We start from the raw sequence: 16177 nt of genomic DNA on the forward strand, positions 1-16177 counted from the left end.
CTTTTTCTTTATTTTAGCCATTCCAGAAAACACTGAGTGGTTTCTCACTGTAAAGTATGAATTCTTACAACAGCTGTCTTGGTGACTGAAATGAAAACCACTTGCGAGGCATCAGACTGAACAAAGAAAAAAGCAATTAATGCTTCAGTGAGACTCCCATTTCCAAATAAGTAACCTTTCCCTTCTCCACAGACCTCTTCTCCTCACTTCTCAGCCCTTTCTTTCAGGAACCTGGTTCTTAGAATATAAGTGAGGTTCGGTGGGATGAGGTCTGGAGGCAATGACCAAGAAAGAATTCCTCAGACATTTTTGGTGCAAAATGGTGGTATATTGAGGCACAGGGGCAGGTCCTCAGACAGAAAGTGCTGCTACCCTGGGGCTGTGAGGAGTGGTTCCTTATATACTCGCCAGTTGGGAGGGGGTCAGGGATGGTGTAAGTCTCTAAGGAGTTTTGGAACTGAGGTTTCCAGGACCTTGAGGAACTAGGTATTATTGAGGAAAAGGTTATTCATTATTGATAGTGAAACGTTTGCCGTGAGACCCTTTAGATGTATGTCAGTGGGCCGTATGCTTCGGAATGATTGTCAATACATATCTTGGAGCGTTTGGAGATAGAGTTACAAGGAATAGTTACAGCAGACTTCCAGGATCCTGGTTGGGGGAGGGGGTCTGTCAGGCTAGGATTGCCCTTTGCCTTTAGCAAAGCCTGAAGGTGGAGTTTGTTGAATCCCTAGAGTAGAGTCACTCTGCCTGTATCGAGGGCTTGTCACTGGGTAAGGAAATTGAGTAATTTTTCTTCTGCCTCTGCTTCCCACCTCAGTGAGACTCCATTTCCAAATACGTAACCTTTCTCTTCTCTGCCAACCTTTGAGGGGAGGAATCACAAGATTTTGGGTGGGAGCTACACAGAGAGGGAATCACATGCAGGCATCACACTGAATAAACATGTGAATTGAGCCTACATACCAGGACCCTGAGATCAACATCTAGGCAGAAATCAAGAGTAGGTACTTACCGAAGTGAGGCAGGGACACAATTATTAATTTTTTTTTAAGATTTTATTTATTTGACAGAGAGAGAGAGATCACAAGTAGGCAGAAAGGCAGGTAGAGAGAGAGGGGGAATCAGGCTCCCCGCTGAGCAGAGAGCCTGATTCGGGGCTTGATCCCAGGACCCTGAGATCCTGACCTGAGCTGAAGGCAAAGGCTTTAGCCAACTGAGCCACCCAGGTGCCCCACCCAATTATTTCTAACTCTTATCTCTGTGGTAAAGTTCTCACTCCTTGAATATCCTTATGATTGCAACCTTAAATTCTCCATCAAGCTCCTTACTACTGTTTCCATTGTATGTCTATCGTCGGTCTTATCTGGTGGTTTTTTTTGGGATAAATTCTTCATCTTGGCATTTGTCTAACTCTCTACTTTCCTCTGTTCATTAGAAAATTCACTGATGTGTCCTTCAGACCAGTGGTCTGCAAGGGCTCTCCTTGTTTGGTCCCTGGCCTGAATGTGGCCAGTTTGGACTAGGTCAGCTCTGCTCTGCTTGTAAAAGGAGACCTGACATCAACTCCACCAGGACTGCAGCCCTGCAGAACTCTCTGCTCAGGAGACGTGATGTAGACAGGGGCTGACCTTGCTGAGACTGAGGAAAGCCTCACTGAGAAGGGCAGTCCCCTCAGATCACAGGGGGTGGGGACTGATGCAATCAAGTCAGACAGCCAGTGTCCTCACTGAGGGGGCTCAATCTTTATGCTATGGGACAGGAGAGGGCTCCCATGTTTTGGAAGCCACATGTCACTGAATGTTTCCTCTCAGGAATGTGCTCCTAGACTACTGAATACTCTCCCCACTGTGAACCCCAGGTGTTCTCCAGATGACTGTTTCCACACTCGGTGCCCCCAGGTTATTTGCCAGCCTTCTCTCCAGGAGCACCCCAGTGCCCTCCTGGTTCTCTCCCATCCAAAGCTGCTGACCATTAAACCTCCAGACTTTGAGATGTGCTGGTTCCAAGAACTCAAGAAATTCAGCCCTTCTCCCTCTCCAAGCCAATGGCTTTGGGAAACCTCCTGAGGGGTCCTCTGTCATGACACCTATTGCACAATCGGGGCTCCCTCCCCTCCACAATGCTATACTCCTTTCCTCCGTAAACCGTATCTCCACCCTATCTGCCATCTTCCATGTGTCCTCTTCTCTCCTCTTACTTGGGGAGTTTCTCCTGCCACTCTTCAGCCCAATGTCTGGGGCATTTAGCATGACCTGACAGTTGCCTAGTGATGCTCATGACAGGACACATGAGTCTAGAACCCTCCTACGCAACTGCCATTTCTTCTCCTGGGAATGCTTATTGTTTTAACCCTGTTAAAACTCATATGGATTTTATAAAGCTGGTACACAAACCAACACATAAAAATTAGTTTTGTTTCTACACAACAAAGAACAATTCCCATAATGGAGACATCATACATTTACAGCAAACGCCCGCCCCCCCCCCCCCCACAATGAATGCTTCCAATTTAACATAATGGTTGATTTCAAATCAGAAATGATGAAAAGTGCAATAGACTGTGCAGGAATCAAAGAATGAATAAGTAGGAAACCTAACTACATTCTTTCACCGGAATAATTGAAACACAATAAATCTTGAAGGGATCTACACAAAATGCAATCTCTATAAAAACTCCAATGCCATTTGTGGATGAAGATGCAAATCCATCCTCTTGTTATGTGGATGTCAAGGGATAACCCATACCCAAGATAATCTGGGAAATGAAGACCATATATCCTGATTTAAGGCATACAACCAGGCACAGTTATCAAACTAATGTCCTACAGACATGATGTCAGGAGTAGAATAATGGAAGAGTCTGGCTGAGCTAGATATGCACGTCTCCAATGTTAATGTGTATGACAATGAACTGAAGATCCTGTTAAAATTCATACTCCGATTTGGATGTTTGGGTAGCATCTGAGTTTCTACTTTTCACAAATGTGCCACCTGATCGACAATGCATGCTCTGCTCAAAATTCCAGGACTGAATCACGATAGGTTCAAAGGTTCCTATAAAGGGGGCAGAGCATATAGGTGAGTATGCAGTCCTTTGCTTCCCTTCACTCTTCATTCAAGCCACCCCTACTCCTGCATAACAAACTTAACCCAGTCACTCCTCTCTGCACTTATTTTTCTTTCTTATATTTTCCATGCCACCATACTCATGGAAACAGCTCCCTCCTTCACAAGAAATGCAGGTGCAATCTGCTTCTGTGTACAATGCTGGATTTTGTTGTTTGGATCCTACTGAATCCATGGCCTTGATCAATTTCAAGTTTCCCCTGCATTTCTTTCTTTCTTTTTTAAAAGATTTTATTTATTTATTTGACAGAGAGAAATCACAAGTAGGCAGAGAGGCAGGCAGAGAGAGGAGGAAGCAGGCTCCCCGCTGAGCAGAGAGCCAGATGCGGGACTCAATTCCAGGAACCTGAGATCATGACCTGAGCCGAAGGCAGTGGCTTAACCCACTGAACCACCCAGGCACCCTCCCCTGCATTTCTACTAATACCCACAGCTTCAGGCTACAGGACCACTTCTTTGAAACTAGGCTTCCTTCTGAAAACTGACTTTGCCTAAAATGAGCAGTTCTACAACCTGGTTGCACTTTCTGGTCTTCCCCGAGGAATACACCTCCAAAGAAAAGCCTTCCTGATGCTCCTCAGTGGTGAGAGGAGGGAGAAAAAATTCAAGGAAATGGAGTTAAGAAGCTCTCCCAGGAATAACTGTCCTTCCATGTATGCCCTGGGCTGCTCTTCCTGGGCTGCCTGTGAGGACTACAGCTCTTCTTGTTCTTCCAGTTCCCTTCTTTGCTCTGCTGGGCACATGCTTCTCTTTCCCTGTCCCTTCCCTTCTACACTGAGGAATGTTTATCTCCACTGTGATACCAATCAGTTTGCTTTCCTAGGACTTTATCCTACTGTGAGTACTTAGGATCAGCTACTTTGGAATAGTAGGTTTAGTTTTCTTTACCTGCAAATTCTTAGGACACTACGTTAATCTACGTATGTATATGCTTCTTGATATCCATCTTGATTTCCTTTCTATTAATATATACTTTACAATGTCCCATTACATTACGTGTACAACATGGGGATTCAACAACTCTATAGGTGCTACTATATTCACCATAACTAGCTAATATCTGGCACCATAAAATGCTATGGGAAAACCACTGGAGGACTTCCCTGTATTCTTTTCACCCCACAGAAGCCTGTACTTCCCATTCCCACTTCCTCATGTTGCCCATCATCCTTCTCCATTCCACACTGGTAACATTCAGGCTATTCATTGTATTTGTGTCTCTTTCAGCTTTTTTCATCCTGTCTTGTCATTTGTGATAATGTGGTTTGACCCAGAAGGTGTTATGTGATGTGAACTAAGTGACATACAAATACTATACGTATTCAATTATGTGTACAACCAAAACAACAACTTAAATGAACAAACAAGAAACAGACCTATGAATGTCTATTTTGTTTTGAATAAAGTCCCCAGATAAATTTAATAAATATAAAAATTCCATGATGACACACATTCTATACTATAACCCGTTGGTAAGAGTGTTCCAATATGGGCAGAAGACAAGAGGTTACCAAGTCAAAGTCCAAGTGCCTTATGGCTCATGACACAGCAAACATCATAAACGTCATCATCACACTAATTCCGCTGGCCAGCTACCCACCCCCAACTCATACAGGGACACACTGCACATGCCCTGGGTTTGTGTTGGACACTCTAAGCATAGGAAACCCCAGTATCTTCAAGGAACATCCAGCACATATGCCCAATCCTTGGCCATGAAAACAGACCATTTGTTTTCCTGTACAATAAGCTCATCTATCCTAGACCCAAGATCAAGATGCTATCACTATACTACCAAGCTTTCTTATATGCAAATATGAGTTGAATGACCATCAAGGAAATGCTCATGCAGATCATGATGTCACCAAATGACTTCAAGGAAGAGTGACAATACTATATAAGGCACATGTATGATTTGGCTCAGATATCCACCACAGTACAGATATATTTTCCTTCATGATTTTTTGTTGCTCACCTGGCATTGCTGTACAGTCACATGCAGGATAGATGCCAAAGTCAATGTACTTGGAAGGTTTGACTTTAAGATCTTCCAACCATCGGCCATAGGGCCAATGGCAAAGGCCTGGAAGGTACCCAAGATGCATACCATACCACCAAAGACACATCCCTGGCCACTCTATGAACCTAACAATGTAGCATTCATCCAAAGTCATGGTAAAAATCTTTCATCCAAAAGCTGTCACTGTGGGTGGGACTCCATTACAGACAATGTCCACTGATTGCCTATTTTCCTGTGTAGATGAACTGACCTGACTATGGGGAATAGTGAGCACCTGTGACTGACCTGGGTGTCTAGCCAATGTTTTGAACTAGAACATTCTATGTTCTCTATCTGGGTAGCTATGCACGTTCTAAGTCACTTCCCATGGCTGATGCTAGCCTCCATTCCTGCTCCACTAGAAGCCTAAAGAAAGACCCTAGACAACCTCAGAGCCTCTCTTACAGGCTTCTGGGGATAAAACCAAGCCAGCAGCACAGACCAAGCACTGAGCATAACATCTTGCTCTGCGTGAGCAGAGAGACTCATCAGTGAACCTGGGCAGCCACAGAGCCTAGCCTATAGTGCTGCCCAGCAACAGAGAATGGCCTTTGGTACTGCCACATGTTCAGCATCACCTCTGACCCTAGCTGATCACGGAGTTCCCAGCATAGGTTTTGGAGGCACTCAGGAGTCCACACATGTCCATGGACAGATGTCTAGCCTTCTCTGCTCAAACAGAATAAGTTTATATCCAAAATGATCGTACATGGTTTATTCCAGAAGCTTCGAAGGTCCATGGGATACCTCTAGAAGGGATGCCAAACAGTTGGATACATTCAGATAGAGAATAAAACCACTAATACTTGCCTTCCTGCCATTTCAGAAAGGAATGCACAGATACAAGAGTGAGAAATTCCACAGGATTCCAATAAAAACTGGCATCAGACAGATACTTCCATGTTTCAAATGCACATGGAGTATTTTTTCTTTTTACAAGGTGCACTAGTGCCACTCAGAGAGGATTCATTATGAAACATGACTTACGGGCTACTTTTTAATGATTAAAAAGAAAATCCAAATTATTCACTAGCATCTGACACCATCCTCTACATACTGCAAACAACATACGTCCCACGGTTACTGAATCTGCTCTTAGTGTATTCAATGCTCTGGATCCAATGGGTTAGGGCTAATACTATTCTCCTTGGACTGAAAGAAATGATTTATTTTTTCATTTATTGATTTTGAAAGAAATGATGTAGATAAAGGAAAGCCTAGTGAGCCTCTCACTATTGGTAGAGTCAGGGTTTGAATTTGGCTGACCTACATAGGAACATGAGGCACATAGGACAAAGCAGAAGGAGGCCCTTCTAGAAGGTGACCCGGGTTGGATTCTTTTTCCTCCTTGACATGCAATGATTCATCCAGCTGTGCTCACACAGAATAGCTTCCATGAACAAACACTTCAAAGTCAACATTCCAGCCCACACCACACATATGTAGCCTGAGTGGTTTCCTGGTTGACTCCTCCATACTATAAACAAAGGTCAGGCATCCAAGGTGCAATACAGGAAAGGACCAACACACAGGAGTCTAGGTTCACACCTGGAGAACCAAGATGACACACCTGAGTATCTCACTACATTACTCAAAGGCTACTACCTTTCCTGAGGAACCCGACTATGAAGGTGTCCCCAGATGTAGGTTCACAAGATCTAGACCCTAGACAGTCACCTAACAATGGGTAAGAAAGGAAAGGTGGGGGGCTGGACCCCTGAGCTATTGACATGGTAATGTAAGGCTGGGTACAGGGATCCAAATTTACAAGTGTTCCCGGTGATTCTGATCCAGACAAAATTTGACAACCTTTGCAGGAATTAAGTCACAATTATATCCTCAGTTATCTCCACAGAAGTCACTCTGAGAGAACCTCCATGCTTGTGGTCATGTTTGTGCTGGGACACACACACATACACACAATATACACAACACGCATTTCCTTTATTCATTAATAAATCTGACTCTTAACAGACTCTATCTTGGCTTCCTCCTCTTCCAGCTCTCTCTTCTCTCCCCCCTCCTTCAGCTTGCTGAGATCACCCCAGATACACTTTAGCTCACGTTCCTGAATGAAAGCAATCCAAATTTAGGTGAATGGGAACAGGGGTTCTGGGGTGGCTCAGTTGGTTAAGTTGCCACTCTTTGTTACAGCTCAGTTACAGTTTATGCTGTACAGCTCGTTACAGTTTATAATGATAGGGTCCTGGGTTCAATCACATCATCAGCTCATCACTCAGCAGCAAGTCTGCTTCAGGATTCTCTCTCTCTGCACCTTCGCTCTACTCACTAGTGTGCTCTAAAATAAATGATGCTTAAAAAAAAAAAAAGTGGGGCTGCTAGGCACTTAGTGGGTTAAACTTCCAACTCTTCATTTCAGATAAGGTCATGACTGCAGTCTCAGGGTCCTGAGATCGAGCCGTATGTCAGGCTTCATGCTCACTAGGGAGTCACTCTGAGATTCCATCTCCCTCTCTCTCTGCCCCTCCCCTGCCTCTCACTTGAGCTATCTGTAAAATTAATGAATACATCTCTTCTTTATCTACAACTGATCTGGAACTTATGTAAATACTTTTTTAAGTTAAGAAACACATGTCAGACATTAATACATGTTATGGATTATATGGTGCTGAATATAGCATTCTCACGATAAATCTGTATTTGACTATTTTTATTGGATGTTGAGAAACAACTGCAGGCTTAAGCAGTTCTTCATCATCATGCCAATGCATGCAGCAGAAAATCGCATGCACTCTCTATTTTAGGGCTTCTTTGAAACAGCTAGTCAGTAGTCAGTTTCAGGGCAAAGTGTCATCACCTTTATGCCACACACTGTGAAAGAATTCAAACAAGAGACACTCACAAACATCTTCCACGTCCACCTCTGCTACAGTTGTGTGTTTCAACGAAGACTGGCCCTTGTGAGAGTTCTGGTCAATGACGTAGAGAGAGTGGTGCCTTGGGGTGGATGGCTTCACTGAATAAGAGCAGAAATGGTTCAAATCAAATGCCCTATGTCCTGTCAGGTTTACACTGTCTCCTTTGCTGCAAGAAACACGGATTGCTCGCCAGTGCTGGGCAGTATATTGGGGCCAAGAAAATTCAAGTATAAGCACTATGGCCGGGGGTGGACAATCCCAGAAAGAAGACATGTAAAAATCAAGATTATACTCAAGGTTATCTAGGCTATTTCAGAAGACCTGAGCATGTACCGACACACTGGATATATGAATATGCAAATAGCCACCTTCTTTTCTGCATGGACACAACAGACTTTCATGGTATAGCTGACCACAGCAGAACAGCTACTGAAAAACCTATTATCCTTCAACTGATCCCATATTCAGTATGAGCGTACCATGCTACCCAACTTGAATGTTACCTGTCTCTACAACTCATACAAATCCACTTTTCACTCAGGTCAAGAGGGGTGTAGGGACAGCATGGGCTCTGAAACAACACAGGGACATCTACCCCAAATACTGGGAAGGCTGTTTGAAGCAGAAATCATCACTGCTGGAAACTGGTGACTGAGTTCTCAATGAATCATTGACTTGCACATGAATCAGAGCACAGGATAGATTCACCGCAGGGCTGAGTGGAAGTGAGGGAGAGCCTGCCAACCACAGGTCATCATGCTTACAAGGTCACCCATCTACCCTGGATCGGACCTATGTTGGGTTATATTCCTGGGATACCAATGCTTTGTGGAGCTGAACACACACCTGGCTGGTTCTCACTCAAAGTGTCCAGCAGCCTTCTTTGTCCTCAACATCTACTCTGTCATGTGACATCTTTAAGCTATGCCCACCATGTTTAAATCAACTAATAACCCTTCTCCACACACTCCATGCATCTGGGCCTCAGAGAGTACAATTATCTCTGTCACCCAATAGCAACTGGTCCTCAAGACCAGCAGGGAATACACTACATCATGAAAAAAGCATCAGACGTCCCAGACACCCATATTTCCCAGGAGTGCTTCTTTGTCCCATTAGCTCATCATGAGTAGCTTCCTAAGGCCTTGCAGTGACCAAAGGGACCTCTCTACCACATCTCTGCTCACATTTCAAGAGTTCGCCATATTTCATTTCCATAGCACTTACCTTCCTCTCAAACTGTCGCAACATCATGTCTTATCTGTCCTCACATTTCCAGTGCCAAGTGCCTAAACTAATTCTGTGGCCTAGTGATGGTTTTTTGCTTTTCTTCCAGTGCAGTGGTGACAACATTGTATTTAAAACAGACATACAGCCTCACGTGATCCTGTTATCAACCATTTACAGTGGTTAGAAAACTCCAAGCTATTCCTAAGGCTAGGCAATGGTCTGCATGGCTTAGGTGAAAGGGGGAGTGCAGTGACAAAGAGGTTTCCAGAACACAGGAGGGAAAGTCAGCTGTGATGCTTCCACCCCTGAAATAGAGATGAGACAGAAGAAGAGCACAGCATTTGGGAAGAAAGGAAGTACAATTTTTCTTTCTAGATTCAGAGTCAGTAGTGTAGCCTTGGACAGGGGTCCTCTCCCCAGATGAAGAATCCTGGCCAATGTTTCAGCCTAGATTTGTTTCATCTCTTCTGTTGGGCTACTCCATCACTCCTAACAGAACACTGTGTCCTGTTTAAGTTAGAACAACTACTCAGCACCCAGCCCTGTCCCATCTTTGTTTCCTTCAAGGAAGTGTTAAAAAAGATAAACAGAAACAAATACGAAGATTCGTGAACTCACCACATTTTTACCTCATCAAATGCTGACACCGAAGTGACCAACATGGATGACGTCACTTCCTAGAAGAGAAAAGAAGAATAACTAAGGAACTCTTACTTCTCCAACTGCAAAGGAAGGACTGAAGTCTCAATTTAACTACATGGAATTTATAATGCCCCCTGGAGAATTACTCTCACATTTAAATTAAATTTTGAATACCATGTCATTCCATGGAAATTCTTGTTAAAATCTCTATCAAGGTAGGTAAGCAACAGGTCGACACAGGAATAAGGAAAACAGAATAGATCCTACAGGAGTAAAACCCAGTTATGTAAGAGACGATTCGCGTGGGGAGATTCTCAAACTAAGATACATCAGATGTAGGAAGCATAAATTCAATACAATATAGAGAAGAAAACTATTTCTATTATGAATCTATAATTTCTTTGCTTGCTAAGAAATCATTAATGTTCAAACTTGGAAATGACCTGGTTTGAACCAAGATTCACTTTCCTTCTGAAGATACAGGTACACACACATATGTATGTACATGTGCTTCTTCCTAGTTAGATTTGGGACTGCAAAATCTGTCTTTAGCTTAATATGATATATTGCATTCTGTGCAGATCAAAACCCTAAATCTCTGCTTGTGTTCTCTATGCTCACAGAACAACAGGAGAAACATACAGGCTAAAATTTGATTGATCATCCTTGAGAATTGTGTAACTATGGCTTATCATTATATGTGTAGTGACTTTGTTCAATTAGCAATCATTAGGTAGAACCCCTGGGCATTAGATGGTGAGCCATGGTTCAGGACAAGAGAAAGAAACTAACATTTACCAAAATCATTCTGACAATCCTTATCAAAATCTTAGCAATAAAAAAAATCTTACAATTTTGAAATAGATAAATACACCGAAAGCCATTCTGTGAAGTCAGCAGTACGCTGATATCTAAGCAGTATAAACAAAAGATAAAAGGCTAGTTTATCTAATGAAACTTTTGCTACTCTGGCTTTCTTTGGATGTCCATCTACATGTACAAAATAGAGTCAAAAGAAAAAACGGGGCACCTGGGTGGCTCAGTGGGTTAAGCTGCTGCCTTCGGCTCAGGTCATGATCTCAGGGTCCTGGGATCGAGTCCCGCATCGGGCTCTCTGCTCAGCAGGAAGCCTGCTTCCTCCTCTCTCTCTGCCTGCCTCTCTGCCTACTTGTGATCTCTCTCTGTCAAATAAATAAATAAATAATCTTAAAAAAAAAAGAAAGAAAAAATGAATCACACTGAAAATATTTGTCCCTCTCTAGAGATCCATCTGCCCCTGATTCCTTTCAGGTCTGCTAACACACACAGTTAACCATTGAATAATGTGCCTTTCACCAATAACAATCCACTCAGACACAGAGAAGTTTGCTTGATAAATCCAGTCCACTACAGTAAATGTCTTTTCATTATGTTTGCCTTCATATTTTATTTCTTCAAATTAGATTTTTATAAAAGAATGGTATGTATAGCAGACCACATACAAAGAATGGGACGACTCATGACATGTTGTAATTAACCCACCCAACACCACAGATGAAGAGAGACTATTGCAACACAATGACAGGGGCACCTGGGTAGCTCAATGGGTTAAGCCCTGCCTTTGGCTCAGGTCATGATCTCAGCCCTCCTACCAGCTCTCTGCTCAGCAAGAGCTTCTCCCTCTCTACCTGCCTCTTCCCCTACTTGTGACCTCTCCCTGTCAAATAAATAAATGAATGAATAAACAAATAAATAAATCTAAAAAGAAACACAATGGCAAATCCACTTCATTTTTTGCAAGAGCTCCTAGAGAATCACTAGGAGGATTCTCAGCAGTCCAAACAGCAATGGGGCCTGGCATAATGTACTCAGGTACTCAAAGATTGAAAAACAGCCACCAACAATGCCTTACCTAGCAAAATTCTTTTCCACAGAGCAGAAACGAAGACATTCCCAAGCAAAAACCCCTCTAAGCTTACCAGTACATCTGTCCTATAAGAACCATTAAAGGAAGTCTTTCTAGATGAAATAAAAGGATTCTACCCAGAAACTAAAACCACAAGAGAACACAGAGCTCTCTGCTGAACATAAATATGTAGACAATTACACAAACGTGCTATGTGTTGCAATGAGATACCAGTCACATTTATTTCTGCTACAGAGTTTTGTTTAAAAAAAAAAAAGAATAAAAATCACAAATGTGGGTAATAAAGGATCCAATGTAAAAGAATTTGTGATGTCGTTAACAAAGTTGGGAGGGTGTGCAGGGGTGGAGACAGGAAGAAGAGTTTTCTATATAATTGACACTGAGTTTTAAAAGGTTTGTTTCAGGAGCACCTGGGTGGCTCAGCCAGTTGAGCCTCTGCCTTCGGTTCAGTTTAGGATCCTGGGTCCTGGGATTGAGACCCACCCCAGACTCTCTGCACAGCGGGGAGCCTGCTTCCTCCTCTCACCCTGCCTACCTCTTTGCCTACTTGTGTTCTCTCTGTCAAATAGATAAATAAAATCTTTAAAATATAAAAACAAACTTAAAAGGTGCACTTAAAGCTAAGTTGTTTTAATGAATCTCTAAGGTAAATACAATGAAAATACTCTTAGAAGATGCATAACTCAATGACAAAGTACCAATACATATCATGAGTATTAATCCTACAATTAATTAGATAAAGTATATCTTTTATATTTCATACCAAAACAGAAGTATATACAGAACATATATAAAACATTTGAAAATTCCTGTGAAATCAAAAAAGTCTTTCTCTCATGCAGAGAATAAACATTCACCCACACATACATGATGAAATTACTTCTATGTGGATGACAACTCACCTAGACATGGTACAACATTCACTGACTACCCACCAAGGAGACAAAAAGTATGGGTGACAGAGTATGTATCTGCAACATACTAACACAAGACAAAAACACACAGAATTTACCGGCAAAAAGCATAAAGCTCATTCTTTTTTGAGTTATACTCACAAAGCCTTGAAATATGCTGAAATATGCTGAGGTGAAAATTCTCTTCCTGTAACAACCTGCACAGATAAAACCCAACCGACACCTAGCTAATGTCATGGAATGAGCCAGACAAGGAAGCACATGCTTAGGAAATTACCAAAGCAGAACAAGAGAAAACTCAACTGATGAAATTCTTTCTTTTTTTTTTTTTTTAAGATTTTATTTATTTATTTTACAGACAGAGATCACAAGTAGGCAGAGAGAGAGAGAGAGAAGAGGAAGCAGGCTCCCCGCTGAGCAGAGAACCTGATGCGGGGCCCGATTCCAGGACCCTGGGATCATGACCTGAGCCAAAGGCAGAGGCTTTAACCCACTGAGCCACCCAGGCGCCCCTCAACTGATGAAATTCTAAATAAAACACTGATGTATGACAGAAAAGGAAAACTTCTGTATTACCATAATTTTGAACTGTGTCCACATACCCATGAAAAACAAGCAATTGATTTAGTCTCATGGACTATAATATCGTAAAGAATTCTCATTAAAGTCAATCATAAAGAGATGTAAATGAAAATTTTATGAACACTTAAAAAGCTTGAAAGATGTGTATTATGGTATTGATATATTCTTTCTCCTCCACAGAATGTAACCCTATAGTCCAGTCCGTTATGACAGAGGAATCAAACATCTTCATTTCTGAAAAAATAAACATCATAGATGTTGAAAATATGCTGAGAGACACTGTATGTGAAATTAATATTTGGGGCTAAATTCTGATGCATTCTGAGGAAAATAAAAGGAAAAAGCTCGTGATTAATTTCCCATGAAGCAACCCTGTGTTACTGAACACAAGGATTTTTCAAACATGGGGGTTTAGGGTACCTGGGGGCTCAGTCAGTTAAGCATCTTCCTTCCGTTCAGGTCTTGATCTCGGGGTTCTGAGATTTAGCCCCCTCACTGGGCTCCCTGCTCAGTATCTCAGGGACTTGGCATCTCCCTCTCCATTTGCCCTTCCCCTCCGTACTCATTTTCTTTCTCTCTCTCTCTCTGTCTTGAACAAATAAAAATTTTAAACAAACTATATGGGAAGATTATTAATTGTCTAAGTCACTTCTTATAAAGCACATAGCCATGTCATATCAGGGCATTTGATATAAAAAATTTCAAAGATAAATCTCATATAAAACTAACTAGAAAGTGAAAACATGCATGACAAAGTCACAAGAAGTTCAGAGAAGAATCATACAATGATGCAATTATTAAAAAACAAGTTCAAGGGGCGCCTGGGTGGCTCAGTGGGTTAAGCCGCTGCCTTCGGCTCAGGTCATGATCTCAGGGTCCTGGGATCGAGTCCCACATCGGGCTCTCTGCTTGGCGGAGAGCCTGCTTCCCTTCCTTTCTCTCTGCCTGCCTCTCTGTCTACTTGTGATCTATCTCTGTCAAATAAATAAATAAATAAATAAATCTTAAAAAAAAAAAAAAAAAAAAAACAAGTTCAAGTTCTAAATGTGCTGTCTCCCCAACAGCATTTTTTGTGTCGGAATTCTAGTAAAAAAAAATAGAGACATTACAGTATTTCACCACAGAGGAATGGATCTCATAGAACAGAAATTTCTTATGGGGAAAAAAAAAGAATAAGAAAGAAAGAAGGGGCGCCTGGGTGGCTCAGTGGGTTAAAGCCTCTGCCTTTGGCTCAGGTCATGGTCCCAGGGTCCTGGGATCGAGCCCCGCATCGGGCTCTCTGCTCGGCGGGGAGCCTGCTTCCTCCTCTCTCTCTGCCTGCTTGTGATCTCTCTCTGTCAAATAAATAAATAAAATCTTTAAAAAAAAAAAAAAAGAAAGAAAGAAAAAGAAAATTAAAAAAGAACATTTGAAGGGAAATAAAACAGTACATTTTCTCATTTTAGGGCAGTGCTTTGTTATCTGATTAAGTTACTGAAACTCAATTTTGTAAAACTAAGATTAGAAAAACTAATTTTAAATTAATTAATTTAAAACTAATTTAATTTAAATTTAAAACTAATTTAATTTTGTAAAACTAACATTAGAAAGCAGAAGCCAGAGAATATGAAAAATTTGTCTCCAGTGCTCTGGGAATTTCCCCAACAAATCCCAGTGTGGATACTACTACTCTGACCTACTTGCTCCATAATGAAAACCAGAACTGACAAAGGCCGTAGCATACAGGTCCTCAGAAATAGGATGCCTTCCCCAGGGCCCTCAGAGCAACATTAAGCTCTCAGATTAGGGGGCCCTCTGCCTCAAATGAGAGTCTCCTGGCTCTCCTATGGATGTGATGGACCATCACTGCACCTGAAGGAGAATTCCCAGAGAATGCAAGAGCTTTATAATGTTGGAAAGCAGATGTTCCTCTTGGAAAGAGAGAGACATAAAGCTAGGCAAGTCTCCAACTGATTTACATTCAAGGAGGGCTACTCAAACCACTGCTTAAGGTCTACCTTCCTCCTTTAGACTTGGACCTCCCCTCATCTGCCTCATTCATTCCCACCTACCTGGATGGAAGCCTCCGGTCTCCTTTCTCTTCACATCCCAGAGCACCTTCTCTTGCTCCAAATACATAATCAGGTCTGGCTTTGATAGAAGGAGACCTGTTTATGAGGAAAAAGGAAAATGGCTATTGCTGCCAATTCTAACTTTCTATGAGTCTTGTAATCAGGAGAGAAGAGATGATATTGTACAATTCTAGAAAACGGTTCCCCAAAAGGGTTCCCCAACACACCCTTCAAAACACACAGGAGGTAGGGCACCTGGGTGACTCAGGGGGATAGGCCTCAGGCTTTGGCTTAGATCATGAACTCAGGGTCCTGGGATCGAGGTCCACATCAGGCTCTCTGCTTGGCGGGAAGCCTGCTTCCCCCTCTCTCTCTGCCTGCCTCTCCGCCTACTTATCATCTTTCTATGTCAAATAAGTAAATACAGTCTTCAAAAAAAAAAACAAAAACAAAAACAAAAAACCAAAAAACCTCAGTAGGAATTTCCAATGTTCACATCCTGACCTACACTTCCAAGTAGTAGACATGATAATAAGAAAGGGAAATTTCAGGGTGCCTGGGTGGCTCAGTGGGTTAAGCCACTGCCTTTGGCTCAGGTCATGATCTCAGGGTCCTGGGATCAAGTCCCGCATCAGGCTCTCTGCTCAGCAGGGAGCCTGCTTCCTCCTCTCTCTCTCTGCCTGCCTCTCTGCCTTCTTGTAATCTCTCTCTGTCAAATAAATAAGTAAAATCTTTAAAAAAAAAAAGGGGGGGGGAATTTCAGTTTAAGATGTGAGCAGCACCAT

The 16177-nt window shown here is 42.3% G+C and overlaps 1 protein-coding gene across 1 annotated transcript in view; it reads right to left on the reverse strand.

The window, feature by feature from the left end:
* Positions 1-16177, reverse strand: part of LOC132005815 (zinc finger protein 708-like) — a 103037-nt gene that overhangs the window by 75432 nt on the left and 11428 nt on the right. Inside the window, exons 2-5 of the mRNA XM_059383339.1 lie at positions 15393-15488; positions 8052-8165; positions 5105-5212; positions 2940-3057 (exon numbers count right to left, since the gene is read on the reverse strand). Coding sequence (XP_059239322.1) covers positions 2940-3057; positions 5105-5212; positions 8052-8165; positions 15393-15488 — 436 coding nt within the window. The remainder of the gene's footprint in view (positions 1-2939; positions 3058-5104; positions 5213-8051; positions 8166-15392; positions 15489-16177) is intronic.

Source organism: Mustela nigripes, chromosome 17 (assembly GCF_022355385.1).
Source record: "Mustela nigripes isolate SB6536 chromosome 17, MUSNIG.SB6536, whole genome shotgun sequence".
NCBI classification, from domain to species: Eukaryota; Metazoa; Chordata; class Mammalia; order Carnivora; family Mustelidae; genus Mustela; species Mustela nigripes.